The following is a 19,773-nucleotide window of genomic DNA, read 5'->3' as shown; positions in this document are numbered from 1 at the left end:
ATAATAAATAGTAAATTTTAAGCATCATAGTACCTAGAAGAAACAGAACAAACAAACAAAACTATGAGAGGAGTTCATCTGAAGTTATTCTAAATCTAAGGGAGCCATACTATTTTAAATACAGCTTTAAGACTTAGTCCTTCAATAATAAGGACTCTGAGTTGCTGGAGCATGTGTAGAGAAGGGAAACAAAGTTGGTGAAGGGTCTGGAGAACAGGTCTTAGGAGGAGCATCCGACCAGCACTGAACCAGCTCCTGTATCTTCAAACAGACTTGCTGATTTGCCAGTTACATCTCAGTCTCTCCCTGTCAGTCAAAGCCTTCAGATGTTATTTGCTCTGCTGAACTCCAGGTAACCCTGACCAGCAGATTTGCAGGACATGCATGTCAATTAGGATTCACACTTACGATGCATTATCTTGTGTGTGCATCGGAATGCGTAAGCTCACTAATGTTGTAATTGTACATTGCTTCATCTCTCTTCTAAACCAGGTTGTTACCATGCCATTGTCATGGGAAAGTTTATCAATATTATCACAATACTGTCACCTAAAACCTTCCATCACTGGGAAAAAAAGGAAGGCATAATTTGTGGCTCTTCTTTATTCCAGGTGGAACCTCTGAACCTGGAAAGCAGACATAGCCTGTAGACCACGTTGCAAGTCTTTGGAGAGTGCATTTTCTTATACAAGTCTGTACAGGATTGGTACACTGCCAGAACTATACACTTAATAAAGTGGCAAGTAAGAAATGATTTATTGATCTCAATATAGCAAATCATCTACATATCTTTAAGTACAGAAAACAAACAATCTGTTCATCTTCAAATATAAACTCTTTCCCTTATTTCTAATACACTTACATGCATAAATGCGAGGCTACTGATAACAGAATATTAACAGAAGAGCAAAGCTTATGCATATAAGCTTTATATGTATTTAAATCTTTATGTATATACATCAAGAAATGAAAAAAAAACCAACAGAAAACCAAGTTTGAAGCAGAAGTCACTCTAAATATTGTTGTGGTCATTGAAGACCTTGCTACCTCATAGTATTAGAAGAAGAGAAAACATTTATTTGCCAGTTTGGGGAGGGGCAGGTTAGTTATTCCCAGATTGGTAGCTGACTGTTTCTTAATACCTTCAGTACCTTAGGGCCACAAGGATGATCAGAGGGCTGGAGCACCTCTCCTATGAGGACAGACTGAAGGAGTTGGGGCTGTTCAGTCTGGAGAAAAGAAAGCTCTGAGGTGACCTAATTGTGGCCTTCCAGTATCTGAAGGGGGCCTACAAGAAGGCTGGGGAGGGACATCTCAGGATATCAGGTAGTGATAAGACTAGGGGTAATGGAATGAAGCTGGAGGTGGGGAGATTCAGAGTGGACGTGAGGAGGAAGTTCTTCCCCATGAGAGTGGTGAAGTCCTGGAATGGGTTGTCCAGGGAGGCGGTTGTGGCCCCATCCCTGGAGGTGTTTAAGACCAGGCTGCATGAGTCTCTGGGCAGCCTGATCTAGTGTGAGGTGTCCCTGCCCATGGCAGGGGGGTTGTAACTAGATGATCCTTGTGGTCCCTTCCAACCCTGACTGATTCTATGATTCTATGAGATAGTTGTCAAACTTCTCTTTTGTTTGTACAAATTTTAGCAGCAGGTCAGGGACAAAGATGTTTTTTAAATGAGGCATTGTAGTTTAATGCCACAGAGATTAACAGCTGAATCCAAAGCATGGTGTTTGAAAACTGTCTTAACCTCTAAGATTTTATGTGATTATAGTTATACTCAGTGGGAACTTTGTAACACCATAACTACACGGTGGTTTTGAGATACAGTATTAGGTAGCAAATAATTGACGTAAAAGATATAGAAGTTGTGATTCTTACAAGCAGCAGTAAATTCATTCCAGAGCAAAGTATTTTAATGGCATGATCACTCAAGACATTATTACAAGTTCTATTTTTCAATAACAAAATTCTCATTAGGAGAATAGAATAGAAATAGCATAGTATAGCAGTATCATAGCAATAACATAGCAATAACAATAGCCATAGAATAGAATAGAATAGAATAGAATAGAATAGAATAGAATAGAATAGAATAGAATAGAATAGAATAGAATAGAACAGAACAGAACAGAACTGAATTAACCAGGTTGGAAAAGATCTTTGAGATCATCAATCCAACCTATCACCCAACACCATCACCGTCCCTGGAGGTGTTCAAGAGGGGATTGGACATGGCACTTGGTGCCATGGTCTAGTAGTCATGAGGTCTTGGGTGACAGGACTTGATGATCTTTGAGGTCTTTTCCAACCTTATTGATTCTATGATTCTATCTAATCAACTAAACCATGTCACCAAGTGCATCATCCAGTTTCCCCTTAAACACCTCCAGTGATAGTGATTCCACCACATCCTAATGGCCAATGACTCTTTCTGTGAAGAAAGAGCAAAGAAGCTGAATAGGAAACACTCAAACTCCTCTTCAAAACTGTCTCACTTTCAAGCAAAACAGAAACTGGTAAAAATAAACTTGTGTGTAACTTTATTTCTTGGAAGAATCTGATACAGTGTTTTCCTGTTAGTTTTACTTTGCAATGAGGTGTCAGAAAGCAGAAGACCAACAGAGAAGAAATTACTATTTGAATAGGCATCAGATACAATTCCCACCCCCCCCCCCCCACCCCCAGAATGTAGAAATAAACCTTCTGCACAATTACAAAAAGATCTATGAGAAACACCACAGGAGTTCTAGGTTTGATTCACAGAAATCAAAGTATTGGTCAGTGCAAAGAAGAAAGCAAAGGTGGACTGCAGCTTCTTCACAGACATGTTGAAAGGTTTTTATGATGCTTCCAGAACAAACTCTGACTGCCCAGTTAGACTGCCATGTGACAGAAATAATTACACATTCATAACCTTGGGCACACAAACCTTCATATCAGCAAGAGAAAATTATGGCAGTATAGGGAAAAAAAAAGGCTTATGAAGATATTCTGGACAAATAATTAGCCCTGGGAGCAAGAGCAGAGATTAAGGCAGATCTTGGGCTAAGGAGCATAAACTGTTGTTGCAGGTCAGCACTGACTTGCTTTGTGGATATGGACAGTGATTTTTCTGGCCCTTATGTAGATGCCTCTATCACAGAGGAGTGCTTAAAATCTGGTGAAGATAAGTAAGTACAGATTATACATTGAAAGGTAGCATATTACCAGAAAGTACTGTTTTCAAGATCACTTGAAGGGTTTGCTAGAGGAAACTGCAGAAAGGAATTATGGAGCTGTACAGATACCTACAGGAACATTTCTACACAGGATTTACTTTGCTCTTAGTGTTTAGGTAGCACCTATTCCTGGACTTGTGTTGTAGACACTCAGGTCATCTTTGTGGGTGATGTGCAACTTCCATGGGAAGAAATGCTTCTCAGAAGGCCTTCTCCTGCTCTGAGACACCATGAGTTCAACATCCTGGTCAGAGAGCAACCGGATCAGATCACCATCAAGGTCCCGATAATTCAGAACAAGGTCATCTTGGCTGAACTCCCGCCTGGTGAAAAAGGAATAGATTGATTCCCAGGAATCAAGAAATGCCTGGAAGAGGAACAACATACTGGCCATCTAATTCATTCTGCTAAAAGCCACATCAACCCTTGGATGTCTTGGCATTCTTGACACAGCTAGTAGTAGAAATCATGCAGCAACATTCATGCTGTGTTGTGTTTAAGCAAAGAAATCTGTCAGAACCAAGAGCCATTTGCAACAGCACCGCATGCATGGCATAGTTCATCTGTGTGTTTGATAAAATACTCACACATAAGAGCTGACTGCAGTTGTTAACCACTTTTGCCTACTTACAATCACTTTTTTTGAAGGGGAGGAAGGTTATGAAATGGAAGAATATTAGCACAAGTGTTCCATTACTGATATTTGATGTCCAATACTAGATTAATCTATTTCAATATTAGTTTGACAGAGGTTAGAATGTCATGTCCTGAATCCTGAAGAAGTATATTAGACAGAAACATATTAGGAAGCACATGGACCTGATGGAGTGGGTCCAGAGGAGGGCCATGAAAATTTTCAAGGCATCCCTGCTACAAAGAGAGACTGAGGGAGCTGGGGTTGTTCAGCCTGGAGAAGAGGAGGCTCCAGGGAGACCTAATAGCAGCCTTCCAGTACCTGAAAGAAGCCTATAGAAAGGATGGGGAGAGACTGTTGTCAAAGTCCTGCAGTGACAGGACAAGGAGCAATGGCTTCAAACTAGAGAGGGGCAGATTTAGATTGGATATCAGGAAAAAGTTCTTCACTATGAAGGTGGTGGAACACTGGAACAGGTTGCCCAGGGAGGTGGTTGAGGCCCCTTCCCCTGGAGATAGTCAAGGTGAGGCTCGATGAGGCCCTGGGCAGCCTGATCTAGCTGGGGATATCCCTGCTGACCTTTGGAGGTCCCTTCTGGCCTGGACCATTCTATGAAAAGGTCCTTGCCTGAGGGTATGGCTCTGATCTTAGAACAAAAAATGGAAACTCCTCCCCAGCATAATTGAGTTAGGAGTATGTGGCATTCCACACTCAGTGAAAATCTCCAGGCAGACTAGTGCCTGCACAGATGGCCTTGGGCCAAATCAAAGTACAACTTCTTCAGGACAGTGGAAGAGTATTTCACATCCAAAACGTGGTGATGACCAAGTAGAATGTGGAAAGTGTAGGAGGACTGGAAGAAACCTGACAAATGCTCCAACAATACTAAACAGAGAGCTAACTGCTTGCAGTGTACCTCATCAATTCTGTGAGATCCTTCAGTGACGGAACAGTGCACAGATCCTCTTCTACTGCGATATCCCTGTAACAAGAACAAATCTAATCATTCCATATCATGCAAAGAGAAAGGTCAGCATTTCATCAGCAGTAAACTGGGTGACTCTCTTCTTGTTACCTGATAGTGCTCACAGTCTCATCATAGTAATAACAGCGAACTTTATTAACTGCATCTTCTCGCTGTGGTAAATCTTTTATGATCTTCACAAAAGCACATGGGAAAATCCCAGTGGCATCACCAGCTGTTCCCTGAAAGGACAGGAAGTGTTAGAATGAAGAAAACCATGCTCTTCTGGCCACACACAATGGGTTATAAAATTCAGTTGATTTTCATAGAAACAATTGTAAGAATTTTTCCACTCTGTTCAAGAAAAGAAAGGCTATGGAAGGGACCTTCTGGCACCCCTGCAGGAAGATTACACAACTGCAGAGTCAAACACAAGGCAGGGGAGTGAAACAGCGTATAAAAAATGGAAGTCAGATGGTTACCAAGAGAGGCTGTGGTGTTTGGGCAAGTAGATATGTCATATCAGCAAACACACAGTATGTTCTCCTCATCTTTTTTCAGAACACTGCTACATCGCCCAAGTTCTCTCTAATCAAGCTGACGTGTGTTGTGGTATGAAGCATGAAGTATATAGCAACTCCCCCTGAGGCAAGAAACCAATTAATCACTGAAATGGAGTTTCCATCTCCTTTCTGTGGCCTTTTTGTGTTCTAATCACTTCCAGAGAATTTATAAACATTTCAGCAGAAGCAAATGCAAACGAAAACAGAGGGCAGAAGATCTGTGAGCTAAAAAACATCAAGAAAAGTAACTTTTGAATTTGGAGTCAAGTATTTACTCTTGACAGCAAGACCTGATTATGATACAGTTTCTCCTTGAAAGGAGGAGACAGGTCCCAAGGACTAGAAGAGCCCTTTCTACTCATATATTTCAGTGTATGCTAATAATTCAGTACCCTCTTGAAGTCTTACCTCCAACCAGTCTTTGTTTACTCTGCTGAGGAGATAGATCAGGTCTCCCTTCTTGAAGCTGAGTTCCAGTTTATTGGATCCAGAAAAATCAAACAGTGCCTATTGAATGTCATAACACTGGAATTACATATTCACAGAATTACAGCAGTGAACCTCTCTGCTCTGTTCATGGGGTGAGAGTATAAAGCAGAATGATAGCATGCACTTGTCACCACAGATGTATTTTTGAGGTAAGGTCATGTGTATGATCATAATCTGCAGTTCTCAGTTTCTTCTCCTACTCAGCACGCACAAAATTGCTTTGAAGAAGTACTGAAGGCACTAGGATAAACATGGCTCTGAGCGAGCTGCAGGCTAGGATTGTTAAAGTGGCAGGACACTGAGCACTGGAGAAATAAATACAGACAAGTTGAGAACACCTAAGATCAAGTAAAGCAACAGAGCTGAAGACAACTGAAATCTTGAAAATGGGCCTTAAGAATTTGCGGAAGTCTGGTGTCCTAATTTAAGGGCAACAAACTGTTGTTTTCACATCTAGCTTTCAGGCCTTTGGGCTGAGCTGAGAGATTTGGGGAAGTCTGGGGAATTAAAATAGAACTTAGATGTCCCCTTCAGGGAAGAAAATAGAGGGGAAAGGAGAGGGGAAGGGGAGGGGAAAGGAGAGGGGGAATGAGAGGAGGGAGAGGAGGGGAGGGGAGGGGAAGGGAAGGGAAGGGAAGGGAAGGGAAGGGAAGGGAAGGGAAGGGAAGGGAAGGGAAGGGAAGGGAAGGGAAGGGAAGGGAAGGGAAGGGAAGGGAAGGGAAGGGAAGGGAAGGGAAGGGAAGGGAAGGGAAGGGAAGGGAAGGGAAGGGAAGGGAAGGGAAGGGAAGGGAAGGGAAGGGAAGGGAAGGGAAGGGAAGGGAAGGGAAGGGAAGGGAAGGGAAGGGAAGGGACCACATGCTACCACCCTAACAAGCTGTTCTTGAGTAATCAAAATGTTGAGGTTATCAAAAATGTACATCTCTGTCATTGTCCTCAGAGAATGTGCTAGCCATTTAAAAGCTCATAGAGGAGCAGAAATGGAAGGTTTTTCATTAGTCTGTGTTGAGGTGGTTCTTTTGACCTTGTTGATGCCAAGACTTCTCCTAGTAAGGAAGGACAATGGCTAATGTTGTGCTAGTATTTCATATGTTTGCTTAACAGCTCTTTCAAAAACTTGTTTTCATCTGTTGAAAAGTTTTGGGGGGTATATTCAACATCAGTACATTAATAGATAAAGAGATATGACTGATCCAAGACCCTGTGACTGATCCATATGACTGATCAAGAGATATGACTGATCCAAGACCCTGTGACTGCCTCACTCAGGAGCAGGACCCGAGACCTGCCACACTCAGGAAAGGAAAACAACAAACCTCAAAGCACATAGCAAAGTAAGTGGATATTCCAGGAAACAAGACCATGTTCAGGCAAGTACTAATTACAAAGCAGTTCTGTGTTCTTAGTATCAAGATATGTAGCAGAAGACAAATGTCTTTTCAGCAGAAGGCTTATGTTACAGAAAGTACTAAGATGTTTCAGGTACAAAAGCTTTTAAATGTATTTTAAAGTCAATGATACTGAAGCTCAGGCTTGTTTTACATTTCCTTTAGAGGCATCACTCTGTAAATGTGGACCATTCAACAGTAAGCTGTACGTGTCTCAGTTTTGAACCTCCTGTCATAATGGCTTCACAACGAATCCTTTTTATTCAAGTAAGGAGGAACAGAGCACTTTCTCCCCATCTTTTGTTTCATTCCCTGTTGTTAAAATCAATTGCTTTCCTGTGTCATTTTCACTTTCCCTTCTTTCCCCGAGCTCTAATTGGGGAAGGCAACTTGATCAATGAGATAGCAAAGTAAAACAGAGTTTAATCTCCTATGCTGTGACAGATTGTGCAGAGCGCTCACCTCAGCTCGCGGAGCTGCCGTGCGGTCAAAAAAAGGCCCTTGAGGTGAAATGCTTTTACTACAAAGAAAGAAGAAACAGGGGAGGTGAATGTGCCTTTCTAGTTATCAAAAATATTATACAATCAGTAGTATGGTATCTGCCTTTTTATTACTCAAGAGGCAGGCAAGTCATAGATCACTGGAGACACTGCACGAGAATCCGTGTGCAGCACTGAAGTAACCAAATACAGATGCAACAACCTTCTCTCAGTTTCAGTGCAGAGCAGCAGTTATCTGATGATGTTTGCTGCAGAGGACAGATGGAATTTTCAATACAGTCAGTATCCTGGGCCTCTCTTCCACAGCACTGCTCGACCCTTCTACTCTGCCTTCTGGGCATCCCTGGGCATTTCTAGTATTTATGGCATTCGGTTTAAACCTCCGTCATGCACACACCCAGGCATGCATGCACATGCAGGTTTGGCACTGTTCGAGGTAAGTGAAAAGGAAGTAAGTCCATCTTTGCTTTGTTCAAAGGAGAATTAATTTGTCTGAGGGGTAATGAAGTATGACATCTACTTATAGCAGTTCTCCAAAGGGGTGCCAATGCTGCTATGTAGGCCAGGCCCCAGTTTAAACAACGGACAGGGACAAACAAACATTCAGTTTCATTTAGTGTCTGAATCACATCCCATTGACTTCAGTGGCAGAAGCTTATGTCCTTAAGCTTGGCCTGGTATATTCTGTGATTCTGCACATTGTAGTAGGTAGAACAATTAAAGTATTATCATCAGATAGAGCTGAGCAGTTGGTCTTTGGAAGCAAGCTATACACTTCCTCTGGAAGCTTCCTTTACTGCAAGTACCATTTCCACTTTAAAAACCTGAGATCACTGCAAAGAAATACCCTGTGATCACACTGCCACAAAGATGCTCATATTAGGACTTTGTGGATACACTTGGAAAACACAGTGGAGATCCTGATTTCTCTTCCCCCCCCCTCCCCCAAACTGGACAGCATCTCTTACATCAAGCGATGCTGAACAAACACATCAATCTCTTACATTCGCCGTGTTCGTGGGCGAAGCCGTCTCAGTCTGTGAGGCACCTGTTCACAATCAAAGGTTGAGTGATAGAAGAACAGCCTCACCTCTTCATCCATCAACACCCAAACGGGTAGGCAGAGTAGGTTCTGTGCCAAGAGCAAGTAGGAAGCAGAGTGTAACAGTGGGAGAGAACAATTTGCTATTTATTTACATCTAGCAAATCTGCCTCTCTGACCTACAGGATCATGAAGGATATTAATTACTGCCAGAAATCTCCCTCCTCTCCCTTCTCACTCAGCAGGACATAGCTGAACAGCTGACAGTTTCTCCTGTTTACTCCTGGAGTTGGCCAATATATTGCTTCACTCCTTTTGTGCCTGATTTACTGCAAAAGGATTAAATTGCTCTTTGTGTTTCCCTTCAGAACATGCACGGCTGTGGATAGAAGGCAATCTGAAGTATTGGAAGCTTTGTTCAGTGCTTCAAACTTTTACTAATTTAAAGTCAGGTCTTCAGTTAAGCTGTACACAAAGAATTTCTCTCCTTGATGTGTCTTTACTGCAGAAGTGGGTACACTCTGAAGCCCACTTCACTGTCCCTGTCCCTTAGGTGCATATACCAACTCCATATTCACACAACACCTGGAGGTTCACCATCTCCTCACACATCTTGGGGATGTTTGTAAGGATGTCTTTTCATATATGAAGGTAGGGAGTAAGCCTCTGTGAACTGAATACTCCAGGAGATCCTAGAGTCTGACAGTCTGGGGAATAGGACTGCAGCTTGTCCTTGACAGTGTGGATATCATCTTCAGGAAAAACAATACAGAGAAAAGCAGATTAGGACTATATCAATCCTCTCTCTTAGCTAATTTCATGGGATAAGTGCTTGGTCCAATCTCTACCTTAAAAATAAGTTTTACCTTCATGTAGACATTTAGGATAGGAATCCTGTTCTCAGCAATTTCCCTTTTGGCCCCAACATAAACTTTACCTGTGAAAGTTATCAAAGAAAAAAAATAAAAGGAGGAAAAAAACCAACAATAACAAAGACTTTGAGGTCTTTTCCAACCTTATTGATTCCATGATTCTATAGAGAGAGCTGTTAGCCCTTGGAAAGTGCTGCCCAGGGAGGTGGTGTAGTCACCATCCCTGGAGGTGTTCAAGAGGGGATGTGACGTGGCACTTGGTGCCATGGTTTAGTAGTCATGAGGTGTTGGGTGACAGGTTGGACTTGATGATCTTTGAGGTCTTTTCCAACCTTATTGATTCTATGATTCTATAGAAAAGAGGCTGTCATAGAATCGAAGCAATAAGGAAAAAATAGAGTCTCCAAGACAAAAGGCATTTTCTAAAGGACTTTAGGTTTCTAAATGAACTTCACCACAAGTGAAGGGATTGCCAATGGAAGCTGACATCTCTAGCATGAACAGCTTGGAATTAGTTCCCTGTCACAGCTACTTCCCTAGGATGCACTTCTCTTTAGGAGAAGCAGGGCTGGGAAAGCTGCTAATCATGCAGAGATCTGGTGCTGACAGCTCACCTGGCAATATGGGGAGGGTGCAGGTAAAAGGGCTGGTTTTGCTCTCTGCCCCATATTTCTCCTCTAGTTTGGTGTGTAGGGCATAGAACTGACGATAGCGTCGGAAAATCAAGTATCTGCCACCACCCTTGAGCTTTACTTCAATGACAAACATCTGAAACAGAGAAAGGGAAATTCAGGCTGATGTTCATACTTATAAATAGTTATCAAATGGAAGTGAGGCACAGAATAGGAACATGAGACCAGTGCTCTGGTAGTGGGAATACTGTCCTAGGAGCAGAATGGAAATCCAGCCCTCAGTTAATCATCTGCAAACTCAAGTGCTAGAAAATAACAAGTTAGCACCAAACTGTGGGATGCATGTGTGGGTCCACACATGATCCTATGGATCATGTCCCTTTGGCTGCTTTCTATTACACAATCTTAAAAGGAAATCTGTAATTCCTAGATGCTACTTTATGTCACACACCTTCCCTTGGTGACAAACAAAACATATTGGGGAGGTAAATACAAATATTTTATAGTAGCATGTTTTGGATATATAAATCTACAGACAGACATCTAAATGAATTTATTTTCAGGGTTGAAGGCATTCATACTTCTTTTTTGACTTCAAAAGACACAATTTCAGAAATTATGGTCTGACCTCCTCCAGCCACTCTCTTATTTCTTATCTCTTGCCAAAATTGCTTTGCTCTGAAAGAGCCTGCAATTTCCATGCACTGACCTCCAAGTCACATTGCAGCCAGATCCTTCAGAAAACATAAAGACAGAGCAGACAAACATCACTACACTCCAGAGTAAAACCTGCATATTGCAGTGGGAAGGCTTTATGAGCATCATCTCCAGCAAAACCAGCTTAACCTGCAGACTGAGCTGGTCTCATCCAAAACCACTGTTTAGAAAATCTCATAGTGCTTTTCCCTACTATTTGCTTCCTGTGTGCTCCTTCATGGTTAATCAATATGCTACTCTCTGTAGAGATGAAAGCATCCTTACTTGCCAGTACCATGGAGTAATGAAGCCAAGGCCTAGCCCTGCTACCCTCTCTGAATTCCTTTACCAGTATCTTCACCAAAGGTACAATAATCTAACAGCAAATGATCAGAAATTAGGTAAAGATTTAGAGAACAAGCAGTGTTAGAGGATATCTCTGCCACATTCCACCCTAACAATAATTTTTTAGACTAAATCTGTGATAGACTAACCAGCATTCCAGAAGAAAGAAGCACTGAGAAGTCCGCCACACCAAACTATTCATGCCATGAAGCAACTACCCCAGACTAACTTCATTTTGCTCCCACAACCAAATCAATCACAGTTGTATAGAGGCAGGGTAAATCTGCCTTCTTACATAATAATTAGTAAAGCCTTTCTTCTCTTCAATATCTGCAATGTTAGCTGAAACAGGTACGTCATCCGGAAGCTGGTCAAAATCACTGTGAAGCAAGAACAAAAGATTGAGGTTACTCATACTGGTATTAGCCTTTGGAGCTCACCATGCCATACAGAACAAAGATCACATTATCTAGTGTCAAAACCAAGAAGTTAGAAACTCGTGGTGTCATTCTCTTCCTCTGAAGTTCTGCTCTGGAGATGTCAAGTTCCTGTAAGTTCAGCACAAGTCAGTAACCGTTGTGAAGATTAATCAAGCCTGAAAAGCATCCCTGTCAATCCTAGAGTAGAAGGACTACAAAAGAAACACTTGAGCTGGTAAGCTTCTCCTGAGAAATGTGATCAGCTGTGGGTGCATTCTTAATCCTTCCTACAGTATCTAGCAGACTTAAAATAATAACTCTGCAGCAGCACCTCTTATTGCAAGGAGATTCGTTATTTACCATGATTTATGGTGGTGTTATTACTCCATTACTGCATGGAATAGGAAACAGCTCTGAGAAAAGAGCTTGTGGTGCTAAGTGCTGGAGAAACTGACAGCACAAGCCTAACTCCTAAAAACCTTACACATTCCCTGTGTAGATACATGCAGTGTACCTTACACATACAAGAAATGACAGAAGGGTAAGCACACAAAAACAGACCAAATAAAGACCAAAAAAAACCCCACAAAGGGCAAAAGAAACAAAGACATAGTATTCTTCTAGATGATAACTAGTGAAGCCTGCACCAGCTGTCAAAATGTTGTCATGTTTTCTTGTAAGCACCACAGTAAAGCAGACTCTTACAGAGGCTTTGAGAAAACAACAAGTAGCCTAGTAAATATTTGCAGGGAGATCTCTTAGTTACAGCAGATAACCTGAAGCAAGCACAAATACACTCGTCTGGAAATGTCAGAACGCGTGGAGGAGCACATGAGAGTGGGCAAGATGAGAATAAGCTTTGCAGATCCTACATAGCATCGCATTTGAAGCAAAAGAGAAGGAAGAATTCCTATAAGACCACCTAAAAAAGCAGCCATCTGACCACATGTATACTCATGGTTTTGTCTATACTGTCAACCCAAGAAAACAGCAGGGATTGATTGGCAGGTCCTTTTGCCTCTGGGGGTCTTCCCTTTGGTACACCACCTTTGACAAACAGAAGACAAATTCACCTTTGCTTCAGCCTTACAACTTGGCGTTGTTAGAGTGGCATTTTTATTAACACTTAAGTAAAAAGGATCGAGAATGAGGAAGAAAAGATAACAAATGAGGAAGAGAGAAAGAGAAACTTTAAAAAACAGATGATCTATGAAATGCCAAGCTGATGTAATGTTAAATATTCTGATAATACACCCCCCCCCAAAAAAAAATACCCAAACCAAAAGCAACCACATACACACATACAAAAAACCCACACATGGTAGCTGGCTCAGTTTACTCTGCTAGAAGACTATCCCAAGCAGGGGCTTCCATGATGCATGTTCCATCTGGAAAGCTGAAGTAATGAGCAGCAGCTTGTTGTATGATGAGAATTACGTGAATCAGCACCACCCACAGCACCATAAATACTGCCACTTACTGTGAAGAGGGATGTGGTTATGGAGATCAAGAGATATAATTAGTCATATCACAAACACTCATATCACAACCCCCCCAGTAAAAGGGAAACTGTTTGCAGCTGTAAAGAGGACAATGACCCACTGTTGTCCTACGTGGTAGTTATTCCCCACAAAAAAGAGAAAGTCCGCTCCAGCTTAAGGAATAGTCTGCTCCACACTGAGCAGCCTAACAGTTTGGAAGTTAGGATGACAAGAAATCTTTTAGAATCATCAAAGCAGCTTGTATCCAAATTAAATGGACAGATCACAGCAGTTAGAAGGAGGCTTGTGGGGAGGAGGGAGGCAGGAGAGACACGGTACCTCTTTTCTCGCAGCTGTCGGGGAAGAGACATGGTTTTCAGTGTCTTAAATCCAGATGGCTAAGCTCTATTCCTTCACTTCTTGGGTAGTTCCTAGTTGAACAGGATGAACACAGCCAAAACAACTCTCCTTCTGTGAATCAACTCCTTTGCAAGGCCCAGAGATCTTTTTTACAATGTTTCAGTGTCAGACAATTTCTTGGGTATCTCCCCACCCCCATGAGATTGAGGAAGTCCCAGAGGAAAGACAGTCATAAAGACAGAGTGGTTTGTGATGTCTCTCATGTATCGAAACTGCCACAGTTGAGAAACAAAAAGCTGAACAAAAAAAACCCCAGAAACCAAGAGCCACATATCCCATTGTCCACCTCTTCACTGAAACTTGCCCCTCTCGCACTGAAAGCCAATAAGAGTGAGCTCAACGAATTCTGGTTTGCCCCAGCTAAAATGCCCCCATATATATCTCTACACTAATGTTTGCCAACTAGGATGAATCATTCTGATCCCTTCTTGACGTTCTGTGATTCCCATGAATACTCCTTTCCATGGACCAATTGCCAGGAGGTGGAGCTCAAGAGTAAATTTTCAAGTGGGAGCACAAAGTATGGGTCAGGAGATTAGGAAATGAGCTTTGAAGGTTGGATCAATGCAAGTAAGAGTATGAGCCCTTGAAAGAGCGGAGATCTTTCCAGCTTCATGTGCTCGAAGCAATCCATATTTGCCACCTGCAAAGAGAATCCTGACTGCCCTGCCTTGTACACAAAGTGCAGTGGTATAACATTTGTATAACAGCAGAAGACAGTTTTTCAAGAAGAAACTAAAAGGAAGAGTGTGGAGGAAACCATCATTTCCTAACACTGCAGAGAAGTTGCAGCACAGCTTATCGGCCTTAGTCCAAACCTGTCATGTAGTATCTTTGCCTCCCCATTTCAGTCTTTAACTCTCTTCTCCTTCTGCTGTCAAGCACAGAAATTCTTCTATGAATGGAGCAAAAGCCAGCCAGAAGCCTTCAAAATAAAGATTCACAATTGTAAGCATCAGCCTTAAGAACAAAATGCATTTTAATGAGGTAAATTCTTCAGCCACCTTGTTTATCACCCATCTCTTTCCTGTGGGTAACTGAAGACACCACTGTAGAATTTGAAAGGGGATGTAGTGTCTCTTGATCAGAAGGGACCAGGAGAACCACATTTTCTGAGTGATCTGCTGCCCACACAGACTTAGCAGAGCTGTTTTAAGTGTTAATGTTGGATAGAAGTATTTCCCCAGACCCTCACACTCTGCTGTGTATTCCAGTTTCTTGATTAGGCCTGGTGAATGTATAGTCCTTGTATCACCTGAAGTCAGGCTCAGTGTTCCTTTCCCTTTGTTGCCAGTAAGAGGCACAATAATCAAGTTTTCCAGCTGCAATATTCTTGTTTTCTCCTGACATTCATAAGGAAATAGGTGCAGATCACCTTGACCAGAACTCTTAATCACAAGATCAATATGTGTCCTGCTTTGAGTTAAGTCTCTTCTAAGCAACTTCCTGAAGTTAATGGTGTATTTTTCACAGACAGTGTCTGGTTCTAGAAGTGACACTAATGCTTGATGTCTATAGTTACTACCAATGACTGGTATGTAGAAGGGCTCTTGCTTGTACTTGCTCCTATGGACACCAAGCTCACTGCTAAACCTTGTGTGCCATGATGGTGGTGCAGAAAGCAAAAATCCACACCAGTGGGGAGGAGCAGACAGAACAGGTGACCCTCAGCTAACCAACAAGGTATTCCCTTCCAAATATGTCATACTCAGTATAAAGCTGAGGGATCACAAGAGTTCCACTCCTTCATCAATGGCCACCATGCAAGGGCTCTGTCCGTTCTGCTTTCAATCAAGATCTGTGTGTTCCTGTGTCCAGTTCCCACCTGCCAAGTCCAGCCTGGGGTTTCCCCAGTGCCTGTCAAGAGCAGTGACATAATTGCCATCAGGGGGATTGGGGCTGACATTCTTTTTGTATCTATTTGTGCTTTTTTTTAATACATCTATATTTATTGTTGTTATATATTATTAATAATGAATTACATTAGTAAATATTATTATTACTATTATTTTCATTAAATCCAATTTAGGTTTATTTTCATAAACTGCTCTCCAGAACAAGAGGACACAGTCTCAAGCTGCACCAGGGGAGGTTCAGACTGGATGTTAGGAAGAAATTCTACACAGAGAGAGTGATTGCCCACTGGAATGTGCTGCCTGGGGAGGTGGTGGAGTCACCATCATTGGAGGTGTTCAGGAGGAGGCTTGATAGGGTGCTTAGTTGCATGGTTTAGTTGATTAGGTAGTGTTGGATGATAGGTTGGACACGATGATCTTGAAGTTCTCTTCCAACCTGGTTTATTCTATTCCCTCTTTCCCTTCTGGAAAAGGAGAGGGGTTAATAGAGAGCATTTGTCACTTTTTTAGTGGCCAGCCCAACCCTAACCCTTGACAGTATGAGCTCAAGAAAATCCAGAGGGGCCCTCCCAACAGAGGCAAGAGCAGTGCAAATTTAACAGAAGTGGTAAAAAGAAAGGTAATAGGGGTGCTTCTAAGGTAACTTTTTCTCTCTGATGCATATCATGGCATTGACAAGAAAATCACAAAAAGGATATTCCAATCTTGTCAAAGCTCTTGGAAGATACCAATCTAGACATGATGGAGATATACATCTTTTAAGAGATGTGTATGTACATGATGGATAAGGCACATAGCAAAAATACTTCTCACGGTTTACCTGCAGACACAGCTTCTTGAGAGCAGGTCAACAGACAACCTCACAGACAAGCTGTCAGCTGCTTTGCTGTAAACTGTGTGAAACAAACTCAGAGCAGCTCCTCGATCCTGCCACTCCCTACTGGAGTCAGTAATCATCCTTATCTGACAGGATAATGCTAAACCTGCTTAGAAAGTTCCTCATTCCGCAATGTTTTCTTGTTCTGAACTAAATCAAACCTAAGTCCTTTCCTGATGAAAAGGCAGATTCCTGCCTCAGAAGAGTGGATAGCTGATTGCTCAGAGGGCTCACCAAGGCTTGTGAGAGACTAAAATTTGAAACACTGCTTTGTCATGATCTTCTGTGCCACATCAGTGCCTCTACTACCAGGTTATTTTCTATCAGTTTTCACTATTTAGGCTGAAGAAATGGGCTGGGTCTAATCAAACCCACATTCTCTTTCTGATCAACTAAGTACTTCACTATTGGTGAAGGAAAAAAGGGTCCATTACAAAACTGATACCATAATGGCAGTACCTGTGCCAAGAGATATGTCTGCACTAGGGAAGGTTCCATCTTCACCAGATGACACAGGCAGCTCTCAGTTTTGAGAGCAGCCATAGGCAGCATAGTCATTATGGCCCTGTGCACCCACCCTTATCCATATGCAGGCATCCAGGTGCAAGAAATGCTAACAAATTCGTTAATTAAAGGAGACTACTAAGAAAACCCTCAGGAGACTGAATCTTGACCATATGCTGACACCAGCACACACCTTTTCACAGTTCAGCACCTACTACATTATTTTGGCCATGTATGCCTGCAAGCTGTGAAATTGTGGCCTTCTGTCTAATGCACTTGTTGCTAGAAAATACTTGTAACAAGGATACACAGCACCTTGGAAATCTGAGAGTGTCAGCTCCAACCAAACAGCCAGAGCAAGCATAGAATTTTAATGGAAAATGGGAATGTAGTCCCAAATCACCAAAGGTACATGAACCACTAATAAAAGATAAATCAAAGGAAGGTATCAGAAGCACCCAGCTGAATCTGTTCTGATGACAGCAGTACAGACCATGCCTACCGGGGCAGCAGGTACTGTAGATTTTTGGCTGTGCACATCTGTACACATTAGAACAACAACTTCTTTCTGATGCACCTGAGGTTAGAAAAGTCTTGCATAGTTATGTTCAGTCATCAGCCACAGAATGCATTTATTAAATGGCAGAATCCAGTGAACATGAATAATATCCTTAAAAGACATCAGGTCTCATCACAGCCTAATCTGTAAAGCAAATAACGTTTTATCAATCACTGCAAAGAGGCTGAACATCAAGCAGAAAGAGATACAGCAGGGGTGGCTTGCAATATACTTTCATTCAGCCAAATGTTTTCAAAGAACACGTGGAATATTTGTTTCAGTAGGGTACAAATTATTAGCAGTTGAACATCATCTGGGGTTGCTCAAGATTGAGCTGCAACTGATAGCATTGATGTGGGAATACTAACTTGGGCGTATGCTCCATTTTCCATTCATATTACACACCTGTAGATAGAACAGAATTGGAATAGAATAGAAATAACCAGGTTGGAAGAGACCTTTGAGATCATTAAGTCCAACTCATCATCCAACACTATCTAATCAACTAAACCATGGCACCAAGCACCCCACCCAGTCTCTTCCTACACACCTCCAGTGATGGTGACTCCACCACCTCCCTGGGCAGCACATTCCAATGGCAAATCACTCTTTCTATGAAGAACTTCTTCCTAACATCCAGCCTAAACCTCCCCTGGTGAAGCTTGAGAGTGTGTCCTCTTGTTCTGCTGCTGGTTGCCTGGGAGAAGAGACCAGCCCCCACCTGGCTACAACCTCCCTTCAGGTAGTTGTAGACAGGAATAAGGTCTCCCCCAAGCCTCCTCTTCTCCAGGCTAAACAATCCCAGCCCCAGTGACTCAATCCATACCGGCTGAGCCCACAGATACTCTCCCTGTCATGCACTCTGTTGGGAGGAAAAATGGCACAGGGGTATAGATGAGCAGGACTGTGGAAATCTGCTTTGATTTAGATTTGGACACAGTTTCCATGACTTCTTGTTAAAGGTGAAAACTGAGTAGCAGCCATTTGCAGAGAATAACTATGCCCATGGCAGGAGGGTTGAAACTAGGTGATCTTTAAGGTCCCTTCCCACCCAAACCATTCTATGATTCTATGATCATGTCCTACTGATACAAGCAGAACTAAACAATCCATAGTAAGCTAAAGGTCAGCACCTACCACTGTTCCTGACAATGAATTTAGTGGTGTCATTCCTACAGTGCTCAATTGCTTGAGTAAAGCAAGGAATAAGTATTGCAGGGGAATCAAAATACCTTAGAAAGTGAGGTTTTCCTTTAGTCACTTTCAGCCATGTTGGAAATATGCATTGAAAGGCATCATTCTGGGTTTTGTTGTGTCATGATGGCCTGATCTTGCCAGCTTTTCTTATGCAGAGAAATCACATGCAGGATCATGATCTTCTCTCTGTGGAAAACAATTCTTGCTTACCAATTAACCCCCTTCCTTCAAAGAGCTTTTAGAAAGAAAGAGGATTTCTCTCTGATCTAGTAGGAACACTTCAGATTGGAAGAGTTAGGGAAAGTCTTACTAGAGCAGTACTAACTTCACCTTGATGAGCAATGGAGCTTTTTGTTCCTGAGGAGATCAGATGGATGTTGGTGCCTAAGACTAGGCTAAGTGAGAAAAATGGGAGCTCAGAAACAGCAGTGGAGCATTTCTTCATCTAGATAGCAAATCACTTCCAGAATAAAAGAGTCAACAAGGGAATAAATAGGGCAGAGCTTGCCACTGCTTCTGTGTATGACAGATGCAGGCTGCAGGTGGACCTGCATGCTCCAGCCAATTACCAGTGTCAAAATCTGGTAACTGCCCATTGTAGACAAGGAAGTAGAATAGCTCCATCCACTCCTGAGAGTGCTGTGCCTACAATCATTCCCTCGAAAGCTTAAATCCTAGTTTTGAGTGCACAGCAGCGATGACCCTTTGTGGCAGGAGAGTCTCTGTGTTTTACTCTCCTAACCATCTTGAGAGTCAACAATCTGTCAGAGTTCTTACTAATCAAGATATAGAAAACCCTGCTTCATCTGTTTCACAAGTTCAAAAGACCTGTCAAAAGTACTCACAAAAATTATATATACATATTCACTCAGCTTTCACAAGTCTCAAAATAGGGTTGGGATTTGCTAAAATCTGTGCAGTGCTGCACTCAAACCATCCTACACTGTTCCTAATAGCTTGGTTGCCCCATCCATTTGTTGAAATCCTGTGACCTAGCTCCTTTTACTTAATCTAGAGACTTTAGATAAGTGCCTTTGGTTATGTGGAAGTCGTCTGACCACAGAGTGAAGACTGGTACTGCGGCCAGTAAATCGGACATCAAGTGGGACAGCTCCCCCTC

The 19,773-nt window shown here is 42.2% G+C and overlaps 1 protein-coding gene across 3 annotated transcripts; it reads right to left on the bottom strand.

Moving 5' to 3' along the window:
- Window positions 1–2,686: 2,686 nt before the first annotated feature.
- NCF4 (neutrophil cytosolic factor 4) lies at window positions 2,687–13,755 on the bottom strand. Of its 3 annotated transcripts, none has more exons than XM_068141697.1 (10): window positions 13,580–13,755; window positions 11,636–11,720; window positions 10,282–10,435; window positions 9,662–9,732; window positions 8,758–8,885; window positions 7,716–7,773; window positions 5,788–5,886; window positions 4,928–5,058; window positions 4,769–4,834; window positions 2,687–3,541 (listed from the first exon to the last, which is right to left on the bottom strand). In XM_068141697.1, the coding sequence occupies exons 1-10, from the start codon at window positions 13,609–13,611 to the stop codon at window positions 3,331–3,333; spliced, it is 1,035 nt and encodes a 344-aa protein (XP_067997798.1). In that variant the 5' UTR covers window positions 13,612–13,755; the 3' UTR covers window positions 2,687–3,330. The 3 variants fall into 3 exon arrangements, with proteins under 3 accessions (XP_067997798.1, XP_067997800.1, XP_067997799.1); XM_068141699.1 differs by lacking the exon at window positions 13,580–13,755 and adding an exon at window positions 13,076–13,152; XM_068141698.1 differs by lacking the exon at window positions 13,580–13,755 and adding an exon at window positions 13,057–13,143.
- Between the last annotated feature and the right edge of the window lie 6,018 nt (window positions 13,756–19,773).

The sequence above is a fragment of the Melanerpes formicivorus genome, unplaced genomic scaffold (genome assembly GCF_026170545.1).
Source record: "Melanerpes formicivorus ecotype bairdi unplaced genomic scaffold, bMelFor1.0.p_v2 SCAF_8, whole genome shotgun sequence".
Taxonomy (NCBI): Eukaryota; Metazoa; Chordata; class Aves; order Piciformes; family Picidae; genus Melanerpes; species Melanerpes formicivorus.
The sequence above is the reverse complement of the archived record's forward strand: the minus strand, read 5'-3'. Positions and strand labels throughout refer to the sequence as shown.

What these genes read in the sequence shown, in the direction of transcription:
- NCF4 (XM_068141697.1), bottom strand. Translation starts at nt 13,611, where the DNA reads ATGTCTCTTCCCCGACAGCTGCGAGAAAAGAG. An exon ending in CACCCTCCCCATATTGCCAG is followed by an intron (nt 9,733 to 10,281) that starts GTGAGCTGTCAG and finishes TAACTTTCACAG; the next exon opens with GTAAAGTTTATGTTGGGGCC. An exon ending in TAAACAAAGACTGGTTGGAG is followed by an intron (nt 5,059 to 5,787) that starts GTAAGACTTCAA and finishes CTGTCCTTTCAG; the next exon opens with GGAACAGCTGGTGATGCCAC.